Genomic DNA, 19,597 nt, shown 5'->3' on the forward strand with positions numbered 1-19,597 from the left:
AGTGAGGAAAGATTGTTTTCCTCTAGACTGACTCCCTGTGCTTACACTGATCCTGGGCATGCACTTATGGAGTACCTTCAGGTACCCGAGAAGGGACACCTTTTTATAAAGGAGGAGGATGATAGTGCCAATAAGGTGACTCACCTATATTATGAATCTCTGCACACTAACTTTCAGTATTTTTTCTTCTCTCTAAAGCCCCATAGAGCTGTCCAAGAGTGCAAGTGCATGATCTGTGTGCAGAACACCGAAGCACTTTCCTGCCCCTTGAAATCCTTCTGATGTAGTTGGGTGAATGGAAGCCCCAAAACAGTTTCAACCCAAGGGACTGAATCTTTCATGAGACCCTTTAGATGGAGTCCAAACCGGATTATGCAGCATCTGTTAAAGTTCAGAGTCCCCATGATTCTTTATGACCAAGAAATTTATCAGGTTATTGATGAGAAAGAAATATGAAAAGTCGGAGTTATAATATGACTTTGAAAAGCTAAATCTCCTAGAAGTGAGAAATTGTAGGTTATTAATAACACCCATCAATCATTGAGCATCTGATATGTCCTAGGTGCTCTATATACGTTATGGCCATGCCTCACAAAAGCCCTATCAGATTCCTATTTTATGGAAGAGGAAACTGAGGCTCAGAGATATTCAGTGACTTACCCAAGGTCACACAGCAGTAAAGAGGTTGAATCTGGTTCAGCCGAGCCTCTTGGGCTCACTGTGCATGGCGTGTTCTTGGACAAGCATATTCTTCGCTTCTCTCGAGGAGATGAGGGGTGTGAGTACCTGACCTGGAATAGACATGTTATGAGTGAATAAGGAAGAGTTAGTTCAACCTGAATATGTTGAAACATTCTAGCAAATCTTGAATTTTAAGGAAGAGCCTCCCTTGAGTACAGCTGCCCAAACTATCCAAATTAGCCTGTTCCCTCCTGAGCTTAAAAGAAAACCTTTTAAGGCTTAAAAGAGAACCTTGAGCAGAGTCAAAGCCCTTCCTCCCTGAAGCCTGATTCAGCCAGAGAGTAACATGGGGCAGCGTATGCCTATTTGGTGGAGCTGCCCCGTGAGTTAACGAATCATTTCAGAAAAGTCATCTTTTTTTTTTTTTTTTTTTTTTTTTAGAGGAAACATAATAAAAGACATTGAAAATGAAAAGTCAGGGCACCTGGGTGGCTCAGTGTTTGCGTGTCTGCCTTTGGCTCAGGTCATGACCCCAGGGTCCTGGGATCGAGTGCTGGATCAGGCTTCCCGCAAGGAACCTGCTTCTCCCTCTGCCCGTGTCTCTGCCTCTCTTTCTGTGTCTCTCATGAATAAATAAAATCTTCAAAAAAAAAAAAAAAAGAAGAAAATGAAAAGTCACATACTGAACTGGTAACATACAGTCTCTAGTTGGTCACTGACATCCGCTATGATCGTGGAAGATCTATCCCTCTTTCTGTCTCTTTCTCAAAAGAAGTGCCAGATGTTTGGTATTTGCCATTATTTTATTGTACTCCTGTTGCACTTCAGAAAAATAATATTGACAAAGTGAATTGTAGAACTGCTAAATTAGAATGGTGTAAAAATAATATTAAAACCTTACTTTCTCTGTGATTTGTTTGTTTTGTTTTCCCAGAAACTTTCAAAATTTACATTATACCTGAAGATATTCCACTTTCTAAAGTTTCACTTATTTTCTTTTTTGTATTTTAGATAATAGGACATATCACTTTCAGGCAGAAGATGAGCAGGATTATGTAGCGTAAGTAGTTTTTGACATAATAGCACAATATCTTCAACTGAAAAGATGCCTCTGTCCTGTGCACCGTACCTTAAAAATGTCCTTTTTGTTTCTGAGAACCTCTCCTGAGGGTTCCACATGCTTCTGTCTCACCTATGGACCTTCACAGCCTCTCCTGTCTCTGTCCAGGTGCTCAGTAAATTCCGGTACTTCCTGCAAGATTCAGCTCAAGCCTCACCATCCCAGGGCTCTGTTCCTTCCTCCTACCCCTGGGCCTCCTCACGTTCCTCAGTGATCCCCTGGTTCAGTCTGAGCCCTATAAAGACAGAGAACTCTTGAGGGCAAGAACTGTGCCATACTCACTTTAATCACACTGCCTGTACTCAGGAGGGGCTTACCTGGTACTGAGCCTGTCTGCCTGGATACTTGGCTCTTAACTGCAAGGGAGGAGTAGAGCCTGGCCCCAAGGGAGCAGGATGGGCAAGTGACTCCTGTGGGTGAGCCTGGCTCAAGAGCCGGGGGTAGAGAGGAGAACTGGCTTTGCTGTCACACTCTGCTGGGTAGACTCCCACCTCACCTGACCAGGTATGCAACCTCAGGAAGCTCCCACTGCCTTTCTTCATATTGTCCCTAGTCCTGGGCCATCCTCATTCCCTCTTCTTCCTGTAGCCTGCCAGGCAGTGTGGAACCATTACATCCTCAGCTGCTTGGGAGAAAGGGAGGATGTTTGTGTTGGAGCTGGCAGTTAGGCCTTTCTGTGGCATTCCCATTTTCAAAGCCCTGTCCCATTGGTGACACACAATAAATGTTATTTTCCTGAATTTTTCTGGAGAGCCACAGAATTCTGTTCACTTCCTTCCTCTCTCCCTCTTCCCTCTCTCTTCCTCCTCTGGAGAATCCCACTCTTTCCCCATTTCAGGAGAAATGGTAAAGGGTCAGAAAGAGAATAAGGAATGGGTCAGAAAGATGCACAGTTGAGAGACATAGCAAAAAAAAAAAAAAAAGGCTGAGGAGGCAGCTCTGAGAGGGAAGGTAGGAGAGGTGAAGGAGAAGGAGGAGAAAAGTCTTGGACCCATTCATTCATCTGAAGATTTCGTGAACCCTGATTCCAGACCAAAAACTGCAAATTGTGAGACTACGGGGCTAAGTGAGAGCCCCTGCTCTGAAGAAAGTCGGTCTGTGCTGGAAGAGAAGGCAGGGGACAGGGTGCTGTGGGAACACGGGGACACGCATCCTCTCGGGTGGTTCTTGGGAGTGTTACTCAGAGATGACTCCCAAGAGGAGAGGAAACAGCCCAAGCTGGCTGCTGAGGGTGCGGGAAGGTTATAAATACTCTGCACACTAGGTGCAGGTTTTGCTGGCCTGGAAGCAACAGAGAGGAATAGAAAGGAAGCAGTTGATGTCTATTGCTGATCTGAGGTTGGCCAACTGGCAAGTGGCTAGGAAAGAAATAAGAGCAGGAGGGCTGGCCTTCCACCCGTGGACTCAGGTAGTATTTACTGAGATCATACTGTGCTTAATGCAGACCTTGTCAATCCTCGCAACGACCCTAGAAAGCAGAGGCTATTATCTCCAGTTTGAAAATGAGCGCTCTGAGAGGCAGTGTACCCATGGTCACAGTCCCAGGAGCCTGGGGGGCTTATGGTCAAGTTAGGGAAGGAGGTCCTTCGGCCCAGTGGGTATCTCGTCGCCCTCAGTATTGGTGCTCACTGTGAGCCAGCAGCGCCTCACTCACCATATCTTTACTCATTTCAGTCACGAGGTTGGCTTGATTATGCCCATTTTGCAGATTAAACAAACTAAGCCAGGTTAAGGGACTTGTTTCACTGCTTCTTCCTCTCTTTTTTTCCACCTTCCCTGAATCCCTATGTGGGAGAACAGGTAAGAGATTGGTGTGAGAGAGGGAACGCATCCGCTTCTTTGTTCGAATTTCAAACCCAAGCTGTAGTATTGTCTTTACCTGGTGACTTACCAAGAATTCAGTCCCAGTTTGATGAAAGAGGCACAGGCTTCTCACCCGTGGGGCTTAACACCCTTTAGTAAAAGGCTGGCTTGGCCCATCCAGCAGCTGCTGCACATTTGCACTTGGCCTTCTCTGGGGCTGGTGGTGGTGACAGGAGGTTTCGTTTTGAGTGATGTCGGAGGGAATGGCATCCTGCAGAGGAAGTGCACACACCCCCCCAGAGGAGGCTTCAGTTCCTCATTTACTTCCATGCTACATAGAGACAGCTTCAGGGTGTCACTGAGTTTCTTTCTCATGTGAAGGTGTCCAGTAAAATTAAACATAGAACTGCGTTCTCCCTGAGGGAGCAGGAGGATGCCAGAAATAGAGCAGCTGCATTTTTTTCTTTTTTTTTTTTTTTTTTTCCTTTTTTTAAAGATTTTATTTAGGAGTGCCTGGGTGGCTCATTTGGTTACATCTGCCTTCAGCTCAGATCATGATCCCAGGGTCCAGGGATCAAGCTCTGCATCGGGCTCCCTGCTCCATGGGGAGCCTACTTCTCCCTCTTCCTCTGCCTGCTGTTCCCCCCTGCTTGTGTGCTCTCTCTCTCTTTCTCTCTCTCTCTGTCAAATTAATAAAATCTTTAAAAAAAATAGAAAATAAGGATTTTGAAAATGAGAGAGAGAGCACCAGCACAGAGGGAGAGGGAGATGCAGACTCCCTGCTGAGCAGAGAGCCCAGTGTGGGGCTCCATCCCAGGATCTGGGATCCTGACCTGAGCCAAAAGCAGATGCTTCACCAACTGAGCCACCCAGGAGCCCCTGCATGTTTGTTTCAAGTCAGGCCCCTAGTGGCCTTTTGAACTTGAGTGGATCATCCCACCTCAGCCTTGTCAGTAAGAAGGGGATTACAGACCTGGCTCCTCGCAGGGCTTTGAGACTGGAGATACAATGCGTAAAACTCCTAGTACAGTGCCAACATTATTAATCCTGTAAACTCAAAGCAACCTTAGAATCTTAAAATACAACGATGCATTATTTTCTTATACTTTTTGGCATGCTTGTTACTTTAATTTTAAAAGTTTATTTTTTAATTGCCAGAGATGGCTTTGGTTCTAAGTATCAGTACCAACTTACGTACGTATGTATGTATGTATTTATTTATTTATTTGTCCGTCTGTCCTGATCTCTTGAGTGAGGAGGTAAATGTGGCATCATGAAGGAACCCTGGAAAGGAGAATCAGTGAGAATGTCTCTGTCCAGTGTGACACCGGTCCTGCTGGAGGACCTTGCAAGTCATAAACATTTCTAGGCTTGTGCTTCCTCCTCTAAAAGAACTGTCACCCCCAACTCAGAGGCTTGTTGGATGATTATATCTCAAATATCATAAAGGGGAGACGCCTGAGTGATTCAGTAGATAAAGCATCGTATTCTTGATTTCAGCTCAGTTCATGACCACAAGGTCATGAGATAAGCCCTGTATCGGGTTCTGTACAGGACGTGGAGTCTGCTTGAGATTCTCTCTCTCTCTCTCTCTCTCTCTCTGTCCCCCCACCCACCTCTCGTGCTCACACTGTCTCAAAAAAAAAAAAAAAAAAAAAAAAAAAAACCTAAGTCCTTGGTACGCAGTCAATCAGATCCTGGTATATTAGATAGCTGAAATGCCATAATACTTGAGGAAGGCAAAGCAGAGACTCTGCAGACAGACTGAAAACTCCAGTAACATGGTGCCACTGGTTAAATACACCATTGAGCCCAGTGTTTTGAATTGTTTTTAAAGATTTATTTATTTATTCATGAGAGAGAGAGGCAGAGACAGAGAGAGAGAAGCAGGCTCCTCGCAGGGAGCCTGATGGGGGGCTCGATCCCAGAACCCAGGATCATGCCCTGAGCCAAAGGCAGACACTCAGCCGCTGAGCCACCCAGGCATCCCTTGAATTGTTTTTAAGAAGACAGTTTCTAGTTTTTAGCTTGAGACTAAATGATAGAAAAAATATAATTTAGAAGGTACTGAATGGCACTCCCCCTCGCCCCCATTCCGAGGCTGTTGGTTTTGAGGTGTTGAGTGTTTGCAGCACAGTGGAAACGCTGAGCTGTACAAATGTATTTCTTCCAACACACAGAAGCTTTGCGCCGCCTACAGTAGCCGGCGTGCCTTGCAGTTCATATTCCAGGTGATTTGGTTTGTAATTCTCATTGCTCTATCACTTATTCAGCGCTTTTTGTGTATAGCCCTTTGGGTCATATCTGTGTCCTCCGACCAGACACAGAAAAGCCAGAGCCTCCGTTCTGGACCTCTGTGTTCTCTGCTGGGAGCACTTACTAGCTGTCCGTGCAGCAGGTGAGAACACACTGGTTTGGAAATGTTTTTCATTTTCTTCTTTAAAAAAAAAAAAAAATGAACTTAGCTTTTTTTTTTCCCCCCCTCAATCAATCAGGAAAGTAATACAAACCCATTATAGGTTTGGAAAATTATCGACAGGCAGAGTCAAGCATTCTGTCTGTCCATTATTCCTACAGAAAATTACTCAGAGACAGCCAGTATTAACATTTTGGTGAATTTCCTTGTAGCCGTCTTTCCCCCAAACAGAAGTATTTAAACCCTATATGCCTTTAAATTTGGCATTATATCACATAAACAGTTTTTTCTTATTTATTTCAGAAAACATGATATTGTCAGCATTTCCCCAGTGTCCCTCCAAAACTTAGTTGAAAACTTTGTCAACTAAGCTTCGATTCTAAAAGATCAGTTTAGAGGCACCTGGGTGGCTCAGTTGGGGTTAAGCATTTACCTTTGGCTCAGGTCATAATCCTGGGGTCCTGGGATCGAGCCCCACATTGGGCTCCCTGCTCAGCAGGGATCCTGCTGCTCCCTCTCCTCCTCCTCCTGGCTATACTTTTGCGCTCTCTCTCTCTCTCAGATAAATAAAGTCTTTTTGCTTTTAAAAAAAAAAAAAAACAAAAAATCAATTTAGAAAAACTAGTTGACAATTTAAATTTTAACACCTGATTAACTGTTCCACTCTGCGGTCATTTCACGTTAATAACGAACACTTATTATTGTGTATTGGGGTGGTTTTATGCATTGGCTGATCGCAGACAGTGGTTTTGTTCAGTTCATACTGTGATCATGCTGTGTGTGTGATTTAATAATCTGTACTTTTTATTTCATATTATTAACATCAGCATGTTTCCGTATCAATATACCTTTTCCACGAGCATAAATTCTCATGGTTGCTCATGAAACGGACTTCCAGAGAACAGATGCTGTGTGCTAAACTATCTGGCCTTCTATCCATTTACTGCCAGTTTTTTCTCATCCTTGCATCGGGTTAGTCCCACTCCGAGTCCTCTTCATTCTGACATTCAGTTTACTCTGTCCAAGTGGAAATGCACCCACCTCGTCACCCCTGCGCGTCCTCGGTCGCCCTGATTTTACCTCTCTTCTGTTCCTCTCCCTTGTTTTGTTTTCTTCAACGTGTTGCTTTGCATTCTTTTGACTTTCCCTTTCCTTTGGATTTCTTACATTTTCCCTCACGTTAGGGCTAGGGTGAATGGGAATCTCTTGGATGTTCTTGACGAAAAGGGATTTTTTTTTTTTTTTTTTTTTTTTGCAGTAGGAGGAGAAAACGGTGGCTGTGCTCTTACGTCTCCTTCCTTTTATTTTCAATAACAGATGGATATCAGTATTGACGAATAGCAAAGAAGAGGCCCTAACCATGGCCTTCCGTGGAGAGCAGAGCACGGGAGAGAACAGCCTGGAAGACCTGACGAAAGCCATTATTGAGGATGTCCAGCGGCTCCCCGGGAATGACATCTGCTGTGATTGTGGCTCGTCAGGTATTTGCCCCCAAACATGAGCCAGCTTGTTCAACAGCCTTTCTCCTCCCATAGAATAAAAATGAGCTAGTTATTTAAGTCTTTATCTCCTTATGGGCATAGATATACACCCACCACACATTTCTAACTGGAATGGTCCTACCTGTAAGCTGCTCTAACACATGCTGTTTGCTCAGCCTGGCAAACTCCCACCTGCTCTCCTCAAATGCCCCCAAATGGCTACCTGCCCAAATGCTTCCAGTTAAACGAGCCCCATGGATATACGGAGAGAGCACTGGACGTGGAGTCCATCATCCTGGTGTTGAATCACCAGCCGGCTTGGATGACCTCATGCCGAGTGCCTTTACTGTCCTCATCTTCTGTTTCCTATCCTAAAATCGGATAATAAACCTCTTTTGTTCTGAGGACTTCCTGAAATGCTACATATGAAACCATCCCAACACATTGTACATTCCTTTCCTTCCTTTCTGCTCAGTGAACCCCCCCCCCCCCAACCTCTATGTCACGTGGGTGTCTCCTTCCCCAAGCTCCTGATTTCAGGTAGCTTCTGTATTACGTAGGTATTGACGACAGGTAACATGCATTCAGTGCTTACATTGTAATAAGGATTCTGCTAGTTGTTTTAGCCTGTATTTTCTTATTGAATCTTCGCAGATGCTCTGTGATACACTGATAACCTTGCCATTTTACAGCTGAGAAAACTAGGAGCCTCTGAGAAGTTAAGTGACCTCCCAAGGTCACACATCTAGTAGGGATCAGAAGGTGGACACAAGCCTGTGCTTCTTAAGCTTTATGATATACTTTCTAATGGTTTTCCTTGTGAAAATGGACTCTCCGGACAACATGCCACGAGCATCTCGGAGACAAATCTTCCAGGTTCTACTATGTTCATGTGCATGTGATAGTGACTCACACACTCACATAGTGAGGATGTGGCAGCAGAGTCGTTAGTACTCGAGTATTGACCTCTCAGAAACAAGCTTTCCACAGAGAGTGAACCCTGACAGTTTTGGTAACAAGGAAATACTTTCCCTGGTGTGGAGCCCTTGGGGGCTGTAGAAATAGCTTAGGCCTGTGAAAAGAAGTCCTTGACGTTCAGTATTTACAACTGTCTTATTACCGGGAAGTGCTTGTGGAGAAGCCGTGACCAGGGTTGTGGCTTAATGCAGGTTGTAACTGGGAGGTTAATGACAGCTTATGCCATGTCCCCATGAGCTGCACATCAGTCTGTGCAGCTGCCAAGAAAGACACAGGTGCTTAGAGAGGATGTTTCATGGGGCTACACAGGAAAAATCTTTCTCACATTTTCACAAGAATGAAGAACTTAATTTTGTTTTCAATTCAATATTGAAAGAAAAATTTTTTTAAATTTCTTTTATCACCCATATTGCTCTCCGAGAAGCTGAGCCTCCGAGAAGAGGCTTCATATGAGCCTCTAGGCTAAACTGAAAGCATCTGTGTCTTCCATTTAAATCTTTCCCTATGGGATCCCTGGGTGGCGCAGCAGTTTGGCGCCTGCCTTTGGCCCAGGGCGCGATCCTGGAGATCCTGGATCGAATCCCACGTCGGGCTCCCAGTGCATGGAGTCTGCTTCTCCCTCTGCCTGTGTCTCTGCCTCTCTCTCTCTCTGTGTGTGACTATCATAAATAAATAAAAATTAAAAAATAAATAAATAAATCTTTCCCTATTCTTAACAAGGTTTACCACTCTTGTTTTAGTTTCCTTTGTAGTTGGCACACTAAAAATTGGTATCATGTTTGTTTCATTGTCTTCAAAATGTTCTTTCCACACAGAACCCACCTGGCTTTCCACCAACTTGGGTATTTTGACCTGTATAGAATGTTCCGGCATCCATAGGGAAATGGGGGTTCACATTTCTCGCATTCAGTCTTTGGAACTAGACAAATTAGGAACTTCTGAACTCTTGGTAAGTAGTGACCTGTCCTTGGGAATGACTGCTGTCATAAATAATACACGGCTTTGGACTGCTCTTTTTGCTGAGTACAAAGAATTGCAGTTCCTGAATTTAGTGAATTTGCATGGGTATTTAAAATGTAAATTTGTGGTATGTAATGTTGACTATTTCTTTTTCCTTTCTAAAGAACTGATGAATCACACATTTGTATAATTAGTTCACCTAAACTGGCTCTTTTCTCCTGGGATGGGCTTTTTCAAAGCTGCCTTCTTCTTTCAGAATTAGTTTTCACATGATTGACTCAAGATGATTGACTAAAAGAGCAGTAAAGGGAATTAGGTGTTAAACTCAAATAATCACTTTTCTTAGTGGCCTGAGTTACTATAGTGAATAAAGAGTTTTTCTCTCTTTTTACTATTCGTAAGTTTGTTACAAGCCCCCCATGAATTGTGACCTGTTAGCTACCGCCAAAAAGCCCATCACTCGTTAACCCGAAACTTCTAAGCAGTGGTGGGTCAGTCTGTGTTGTGTTAGCCCAATTGAGGAAGTAGCAAATTTAGGAAGTATCATACTAATGCTTAACTCCTTGATTCACATCAGAATTGAAGAAAAAAAAAAGCTCTGATCTTATTATACCTAACACATTCTTCTTTAGTCTGGAAGTGATATCACTCCATCTCCTTGATTTAAGGTAATGAAACCAGTTGACAACTAGAAATATGGATAGTCCAAATCTTAGACACTTGCCCAGTGATAAACCCAAGAATTTTCCCTCAGAGACCTGATAGATGAATGTTTCTTAAGTTTTGTGTTGCTCCCCAAATTATCTGAACAACCAGAGGTCCTTCAGGACAGATTTTCCTGGAAGGGTCTTGAACTCAGAAACTGCTCCCTGCAGCATCTTTACATGTACCCCAAATATAAAGGAGTCCTATCTCCTCCTCTGCCCAGTAAATCTTCTCAGTCTAAAAATGAGGTATGATAGAGATTGAAAAACAATTGCTACCGTTAAGCATTTAACCTAGATTCACATGTATAACCTGCTGTCTAATCTCAGGGTGTATGGGGTGAGGGGGTTATATCCTATTCAACATTTATCAACATCGTATTTATAAAAATTATTGGTTATCTTATCAATGGCCCTACAAGTCTGTTGGCTCCTACAGGAAGGAATAAGGTTTACCCCTCTCTTTATTTCCAGCACTCTAAGGTTCCATGCCTGGCACATAGTAGGTCTCCGTAAATACCTGTTGACCAGATGAATGGATGGTTTGTATGCTGAGTCAAATGAAGGAAAGATACACATTCACAAATCTCAAAAGCAAATCATAGGAAACGTTTAAACTAGTAAGTAAAGAGTGGCTGAACTGTGTTTTGTTTATGTTACAGCTGGCCAAGAATGTAGGAAACAATAGTTTTAATGATATTATGGAAGCAAATTTACCCAGCCCCTCGCCAAAACCCACCCCTTCAAGTGATATGTAAGTACTTCTAATACACTGAATTCTTTACCATTCTTTAATTAAGCAGCGGCTTAGTGGTTATAGTATTTTTTTTCTCCAGAGGAAAACCCAATAGGAAAACACAAAGCAAAGTATTTTGCAGTGCATTTCTGGAGTGCACAGATGATGTTTACTACACCGTCCCCTAGGTAGCTACAGCTGCAGCTGCTCTGTGGAGAATATGTCTTCATAAGGGTGGTTATCTCCAAATCATGGCAGGTTATGATAAACAAGAGACAGACAAAAGCAGTGGCCCGTTCCTATTAGATGAGCCAAAGTCCAAACGCTTACCGGTGAAGCTGTGGGGAAACAGACGCTCTGTCTTGGGCACTGCTGATGGGTTTGCTAATGGTACCCTGCGCAGGAGGAGCAGTCACCATATTTATCTCTCTCATTAACATCACATCAACTCTGACTTTGCAGTGTCACTTCTGAGAATTTACTCCTGTTCTGTATAGGAAGAGATGAGGAACAAAAACAAGCATTTATCTGTAGGCCTCTGATTAAAATAGCTTAGGGTACAGCCACATAGAAGAACTCTATGCAGATGTAAAAAGAATAAGGGAGCTACTTATCCTGATTTAGGACAAACTCCAAGAATTACCATTAGACAAAAAAGCAAGGTGTGGAGCACTGCACCAAAACCTCCCGTCTTCCAGTCAGGGGAAGGGTGGTCAAAAACACATAAACGTGTTTATTTGTGTTTATGGGAAGAAACACAAGCAAATACACAGGAAACTAATAAAAGTGCTTACTCTGGGGTGGTCGTGGTCATGAGCCCTCCTCAGTAAACGATTTTTGGTATCATTTTTATTTTTTGAGTCATGTGAATATTTGAACTTATTAAAAAATGTTTTCACATTGAATTTACACTTAAAATTCTTAAGTACCATGCGTGGATAGCAATACAGCTCCTGGGGATCCCTGGGTGGCTCAGCGGTTTAGCACCTGCCTTTAGCCTGGGACGTGATCCTGGGGTCCCAGGATCAAGTCCCACATCGGGCTGCCTGCATGGAGCCTGCTTCTCCCTCTGCCTATGTCTCTGCATCTCTGTGTCTCTCATGAATAAATAAATAAAATATTAAAAAAAAAAAAAAAGGAAGACAGTTCCTATTCCAGCTCAACTAAGTGGGGAGCCTTTGTGAGGTAGATGCCCACCCAAATGTTTGCCAAGCCCCTCCTTGGGAGTTACTCAGGCACCACGTCCACAGAGCACTGAGACAGTTATGGGGCACAGTCAAGAAACATGATTTCATTCCAAAATCATGAGATACAATCTCCCAGCAGGCCTCTCAGCGGTGGTCTTTCCTTGAATCCAACAAATGCATGCTGCATGCTCACTGCATCCTTTGCAGTGTGTCAGGTGCTGGGGAATAGGCAAAACATAAACTAGATGTAAACTCTGTCCTCGTGATGCCTGCCATCTGGAGAGGAAGGTGGCTATTAATCTAGAGATTAGACAGTCACTTCCTTATTCCTGTGAAAGTGTCACAGAAGAAGTCAGGGGAGTTGGGCACCTACTTAATATCCTAACCCTGTCTCAGGGCGTTGGGCTTAAACAACAGTGCTCAAGCTCCGTCCTAGCAGAAACGGTTTGGCTGTCTTTCCACACTAATGAGCAGAAAACACACTGAGAAGTAAAGCTTTTTCAGAAGTGAATTTGATCACAAAACAGCCACGAACAAACACTATCTGAAGTTACGCCAAAGAGTGGGAAGCAGTGAGCGCTCCGATATACAGTGCATTCCTGCCTCAGCAGCAGTTTTAAATGTTTATGTGGCCCATACCTTGGAGGCATCACTTTAGGATAAACTTTGTATTTGTGTTTCCTGCTTGGATTTGTATTTCCTGCTTCCTTCACGGTAGGCAGCCCACTCTGGCCCGTCTGTTCTGTGACCTCCCATGGCCATCTGGCTTCTCTCAGGCCTTCCCTCCAAAATGCTTGTGAGCCTCCATATAATCTCTAACGGAGTGACTAAGTTTCCACACTACTGGAATCTTTTTTTTTTTTTAAGATTTTATTTATTTATTCATGAAAGACACAGAGAAAGAGGCAGAGACACAGGCAGAGGCAGAGGGAGAAGCAGGCTCCATACAGGGAGCCTGATGTGGGACTCGATCCGGGGTCTCCAGGATCATGCCCTGGGCTGAAGGCAGACACTTAACCACTGAGCCACCCAGGTGTCCCCCAATTCCCGAATCTTGATCTGGGGCAAGTAACCCCACCTGTCTGTGCTAGTCTCCGAGGGTGTGGTGAGGACAGAAGTGGTTGAGTCAGCAGTGCTTTGGGCAATATGTAGTGAACTCACCGTTACTGTCCCCACGACCATAGTCTTCATTATCACCATCCTCTTATTTGGCCAGCAGCCCTGAGGAACAAAGCAGATCCCTGGTGACGCAGTTTACTGCCTCCTATTCAGCAGCTTCTATGTTCCTGGCACTCTTTTAAGTGCTGATGATACAGTAGTGAACACGACAGCTCCTGTCCTGCTTACATTCCAACTGTGGAGAGGAGGGCACAAAGCATGGTAATGAGTACTTTGAAGAAAATATAATAGGGTAAGAAGATGAAGCATAGGAGGCATTGTCATCAGGATGTTCGAGGAATATCACTGAGGACTTGACATTTGATGAAGATCTAAAGGATATGAAGGACACACGTGGGGTGGAGGGATGGGGGAGCGAGCCTGGGAGATGGAAGGGTAGGTGAAGATGCCCTGAGGCAGGGACGGGCTGGGCACATTCCTCACAGTAACAAGAAGGCAGGTATAGCTAGAGAGGCCTGAGCAGGAGAGTGGCCACAGACGCCATGCACAGTGGAGATGGAACCAGGTCGCAGAGGGCCTTTTAGGTAATGGGTTGTTTGGGGATTTTATTTTCTGTGTGATTAGAAGGCTTTAAGCAGAGGGAGGCACCAGAATGCTGCTAAACATCCTACAATGCGAAAGTCAGCAACCATGACAAAGAATCATCCAGCCACAGTGTCACTAGGGCCGAGGTTGAGAAACCCAGCTGTGGCTGGTCTGTGAGGGAGAGATGGAGGAGCGGGTTTCACCAGGGAGAAACTTAACACCAGGTCCACTGAGAAACAAAGATGGTGTGGACTAAGATGGGGTGGTGAAGGTGGTGGAAAGTAGTCGGATTCTCCATATGTTTTGAAGGAAGAGTCCACAGGATTTGCTGACCACTTCAAACATGGGACATTTAATTAAACTATAAATTAAAAAAAAAAAAAAACTATAAATTGACACCCAAGGTTTGGGCCTGAGCGTCTAGGTAAATAGCGAATGCCATTACCTGCACCAGGGTGAGTGGGAAGGGCCAGGTTTGGCAAGGACACAAGGCAAGTTGTCTTTCATCAGCCATCAGGTAGAGCTCTGATGTCAACTTTCAGACACATCTGTTTTCCATCTTCCCTGTCACTCCATGTCAGAAAGCCTTTTACTGCCGGGGACTGTGTTTGAGCCCAGGAAGAGTTAAACATCATGCCTGTGGAGAGCTCAGCCACTTTCTGTAGCCATGGAAGTAGAGACCCAAGGCGGAAGTGCTCTTCAGAGTGGTCTGGGGCATCTCCCCATGCAATACTAGGTGCCCTCAGCATCATTTCTGCCAAATTATTGTGTGGCATCTGCACGACATTTCTAGTGCTAAGAAGCCTTCCCACAGATGGTGCCACAACTTAGCTCAATACATGGAGACAGCTGTCTCAGATTTCCCTCCTATAGCTTCCTACCATCGATCCTCACTCTACCATCTTGGATAATACTAGAAAGGAAGCTTATATATGAACCCATGGTGATGTGTCATTCTTTGTTCCGTATCTACTCTTGCTTCCCCGGAAGGCAAGAAGACTGGTAGGACTACTAATATTTTACAGATGAGGAAACTGAGGCATAGCTTTGCCCCGGGTCACATGGCTAGCATCTGATATCGGAATTGAATCAAGCCATTTCATTCTTAAATCTGATACTTCATCTGTCACACAGTAGCTGCCTTTCAAACTTTGTAAAGTCATGTGCAGTGGGAGACCAGAAGGCAGGCTTCGGCCAACCTCTCACATGTCTGAAAGTCCTCCAGCTCATCAGGCCGTGGCCATCTTCAAAGGACTTTGACTTGAGTATAAAGGATACCCATAAAAGTAGGATCTTAGTCACTGAGCTGAATCTGCAAGTCACCAAAGGGCGTGTGCTACCATCAATCAGCTCACCCCTTCACTACTGACCCAGAATGAAATGAAGAGGCATCAGCTTGGTTTTAAATAGTGATGCTGTGGGATGGGGGCGGGGGGGGGGGGGGGAGTGGTAAGAAACAGCAGCAGCCTTCACAGATGGAATACCTTTTCCGGAGCAAGAAATCTTATGTCCCATGAGTTAGAGCTTTCTCAGAAAGAAAGCCCCTTATAAGTACTGTACGTTCTTTAATTCAAAATACACCAATGTGCTATTCTCCCCATTTTCAGACGAAAAAGCTAAAGCTTATGAAAGATGAAGTAATTTGCCCAAGGTCATGCAGCTGGTGTGCTGTAGAACTAGGATTTGAACCCAAAATCCATTTACTGCTTTTTTATTAAGTGGCTCGTGTAACTGGGAAAATCATGGGATAAGTTCAGGTATGGCCGGCTCCAGGATGTCAAACAGTATCATCTGGATCCCAACTCGCTTCCCCAACTCCTTTCCTTTCCTCTGAGTGGACTTCCATTTCAGCCTTTCACCAAAGGTGACAAAAGTAACCATGGGCCACTTAGGTCAGATCCTCACCCCTGTAGCTGGGAGGTGGCTGACCTCAGTCCCGGAGTTTGGGGCAAAACCTGAAGTGGAGAAAGGATGAGTCCTCAAGAATAGAAACGCTTACACACACTCAGACTTAGGGAGTAACTCCCAAACTGGACCTGCAGGAAAGACAACTCCCCTTTATTCTGAAGCTCAGTGCTTGGCCTAAAGGAGCCTCGGATTCCTTACCTGTTAAAATAGGGAGTTGTGCCACATGACTTAAAATTTTTTCAATAAACCTCTGGAAATTTCACTGGTATTTAAGAATTGTTCTTTTAAAATTTACTTTCAAAAATAAGTAATAAAATTTCTTAATTTCTTTGTATACTTCATATGTATCTGAATTTGAAGTAGTAAATACCAGACTTCCCAAGCTGTTGTCCAAGGAAGAAAAGAAATCTGCTGTGATCTGTGAGCTCATTAATTCTGTAACTGTATATTGCTTGCACATACACTACTACATATATATGTCGGTCTCTTCATCCTGTCTGTGGTGAGGTAACTTGGTTTAGAACCTGGTTTGTTTAAATCCTGAAAGAAGTACAGGTGAATCTATCTCACTTAAAGAGAACTGTTTTGTTTTGTTTTTTTTTCAGAAAAATGTAGATTTTTCTTAGCTCATAGAAAATAAAAAATCTTTGTTCATGTTGTTTTGCCCTGTTTTAGGACTGTACGGAAAGAATATATTACCGCAAAGTATGTAGATCATAAGTTTTCAAGGAAGGCCTGTTCATCTCCATCAGCTAAACTGAACGAATTGCTCGAGGCCATCAAATCCAGGGATTTACTTGCACTAATTCAAGTCTATGCAGAGGGGGTGGAGCTAATGGAACCACTGCTGGAATCGGGACAGGTGAGGCTCCACTAAAACCATAAGATAAAACAGAATGTGGAAAATGAATGTAAAAGATACTGAGATTCTAATACATTGAGTGACCGTGTCTAAATCAGGCCAATTTGAGAGTGAGAGGAGTACTCATTAATGATTATTTCCAGGTAGCTGATATGAACAGAGCTGCTATAGGTAAAGTAGGATCTGCGGTTACCCTACTTACACTCATCCTGTCCTTTTCAGGAGCTTGGGGAGACAGCACTTCATCTTGCAGTCCGAACTGCAGACCAGACGTCTCTCCATTTGGTTGACTTCCTTGTACAAAACTGGTATGCTTTTCGTCTCCTCTGAATACACCTTATAAGTTAATGCAAACCAGTCTTCTCAGGGGCCCAGATCAGAAATCAACAAGCTTTCTGTAAAGAGTCAGGTACTATTTTTGACTTTGCAGACCATGAGGTCTCTATCACAGCTATTCAGCTCGTCCATTGTACTGTGAAAGCAGCCATAGACCATATGTAAATGATTGAGCATGGCTGTGTTCCAATAAAGCTTTATTTAAAAAACAAATGGAGGGCCAGACATGGCCTATAGGCTATAGCTTACCAGCTCTGGCCTAGAAAGATATAAAATCCTGTCTCTGTCAAAACCCACTGCATTAGGAAAGATTGTAAGAGGGAAGACTTAACAGCACAGCTCCACAGCATCTATGAGTTTTCATTGTTCATAATTTCACTATGAAACTATAGTGTCGGAGTGTCTGGGTGGCTCAGTGGGTTAAGCATCTCCCTTCAGCTCAAGTCATGATCCTGGGGTCTTCAGATAGAGCCCCATGTTGGGCTCCCTGCTCAGTGGGGAGTCTGCTTCTCCCTCTCCCTCTGTGCCTCCCCACCCCCACTCATCCTCATTCGTGCTCTGTGTCTCTCTGTCTCTCAAATAAATGAAATCTTTAAAAAATAATTTTAAAAAAACTGTACAGTGTGTGTGACTGACTCAATAGCTAAGTCAAATTTGGGACATAGTAATAGGAGTCCAGTATTGAACACAGGAAGTATGGACTTGCCATATTCTTCAGTGGGTAGTTCTGTAAGCCACGGATTATTAGGAGTAACTGAAGCTCATCCAAAGACAAGTGGTCAAAATAGCAAGGGGATCTGAACCCACATGTGAAGAATGGTGCCTGGACACAAGCCACATTGTATGAATGTCCACCCCTCTCCTTGGAGGTAGTACGGTGTAGTAGTTAAGAGCGTTGGCTCTGGGACAAACTGCCTTTTTTCAGATCCCTACTCAATCTTCCGTGCCATGATAGTCCTGAAAGCAGGTACTTCATTCTCTTTGCACCTTGGTGTTTTCATCTGTGAAACAAAGATGGTCATAACCTACCCCACTGGGTGGTTGTGAAGATTTAATGAGCCAAGGTATGTAAAAGCTGAGAGTGTCTGTCCCAGAGGAGGCACTCAGAAAATGCTGGCTATTGCTCTCATCATGTGGCTTATAAATGGAGGTGTAATGTTAGCAGCAGCATCGTTTTCCTTGCTTATAAGTAGTTCTCAAACTTGACTCCGTTGTTAGCACAGAAATAAGGGATTCATCTGTAGCTTTAAATTATTCATGCCCTATTTAAATGGCATTTTAAGTCATACTTTTTTTCTGGTAACATTTTAATTCTTCAGTGGGAACCTGGATAAGCAGACAGCCCTGGGCAACACGGCTCTACACTACTGCAGTATGTACGGTAAACCCGAGTGTTTGAAGCTTCTTCTCAGGAGCAAGCCCACCGTGAGTGTCGGTAAGAGCGTGACCAAGTGTCTTCATAACAAGAGTCAGCATTCATGATTATTGTCTGCAACCTTTTCAATATATACCTTAGATAATTATGCCAATTTCTTTCCCCCCTGTTGTAGTTAACCAAGCTGGGGAGACTGCCCTGGACATAGCAAAGAGATTGAAAGCCACCCAGTGTGAAGATCTGGTAAGCAAAATGGAGGTGGGGTATCCATTAGACACCAGCTGCCTTAAAATGTCATTCTCAGAAGCTGGAATTGGGATAAAAGAAACAGATTCATCTCTCTGAACGTTGGCTAAAGAAATTCAGACAGGCACTAAGGCTACATTTGGAAAAGTGGTAGAATGATAAATTTGCCATTCCGTGTCTTCTCAGAGCAGTTGTGACATAGGAGCTAAAAGGCATTTGAAAGATATTATTACCAGACAGGCTTATAAATTAAGGTCATGCTTTTTATATGCCAGACCCTTAGGTTTTCCCTGCAGCTCAATAGTAAAGAAGAATTATTTGGGAGCTACGTCCAAAAACTGGGCGAGTTAAGTTCAGAATATAGTGGTTTTCAAAATACTAACTGCACGGCTTCCCCCTCCAGCCCCAGCGTTTTGACCCCATTGGTTCTTGTGTATCACCTGGACTTTAGCATAGCATGAATCTCTTACCAGTGGGGAAGGATGAGACAAAAAAAATAAGTTCCATCCCCTGAGTTTCTGCCCAGTGCCAGCTGCAGGCCAGCAGGTGTACGTTTTTATTTTTAGGAGAATCCTGTGAGGAAGCTGTGGATCTTACCATCTTATAGATAAGAAAAGTGGTCCATGAATCAATCCAGGACTGTCTGACTTGAAAGGCTTACCTCTCCTACTGCACTAACTCTTGATTTTGCCTTCCAGCCAGGGATTTACACTTTAGAGGCTCATTTTTAAGAATGTTTAAGAAAGCTTTTAATTTGAGAGAGAATTCATGTTACCAAACTAAGAAAGACTCTGCATGTAATTCCGGGCGACTCCTGTGAAGCCAGTCCTCTAGCAGTTCAGCCCTGTAGACTCAGAGTTTTGCCCTACAGGCAGCTCCTGGTGATTCATTTGAAACCAGGACCCAGGTGGGATTTGCTCAGTGGTTATGTAAAAGTGGGATGGCTAACACTTCCAATAACGTGGCTATCCCTGCTGTTACTTTCAGCTTTCCCAGGCTAAATCTGGGAAGTTCAACCCACACGTCCACGTGGAATATGAGTGGAACCTGCGACAGGAGGAGATGGATGAGAGCGATGATGACCTGGATGACAAAGTGAG

The 19,597-nt window shown here is 43.9% G+C and overlaps 1 protein-coding gene across 2 annotated transcripts in view; it reads left to right on the top strand.

Annotated features, from left to right (window-relative positions):
- The window catches only part of ASAP1 (ArfGAP with SH3 domain, ankyrin repeat and PH domain 1), a 357,684-nt gene that overhangs the window by 299,909 nt on the left and 38,178 nt on the right, over window positions 1–19,597 (top strand). For both annotated transcript variants that reach the window (XM_072733909.1, XM_072733908.1), the window contains exons 15-23: window positions 1,693–1,741; window positions 7,338–7,501; window positions 9,295–9,428; window positions 10,806–10,897; window positions 16,354–16,540; window positions 16,763–16,848; window positions 18,196–18,311; window positions 18,427–18,494; window positions 19,485–19,592. In XM_072733909.1, coding sequence (XP_072590010.1) covers window positions 1,693–1,741; window positions 7,338–7,501; window positions 9,295–9,428; window positions 10,806–10,897; window positions 16,354–16,540; window positions 16,763–16,848; window positions 18,196–18,311; window positions 18,427–18,494; window positions 19,485–19,592 — 1,004 coding nt within the window. The remainder of the gene's footprint in view (window positions 1–1,692; window positions 1,742–7,337; window positions 7,502–9,294; window positions 9,429–10,805; window positions 10,898–16,353; window positions 16,541–16,762; window positions 16,849–18,195; window positions 18,312–18,426; window positions 18,495–19,484; window positions 19,593–19,597) is intronic.

Source organism: Vulpes vulpes, chromosome 13 (genome assembly GCF_048418805.1).
Source record: "Vulpes vulpes isolate BD-2025 chromosome 13, VulVul3, whole genome shotgun sequence".
Taxonomy (NCBI): Eukaryota; Metazoa; Chordata; class Mammalia; order Carnivora; family Canidae; genus Vulpes; species Vulpes vulpes.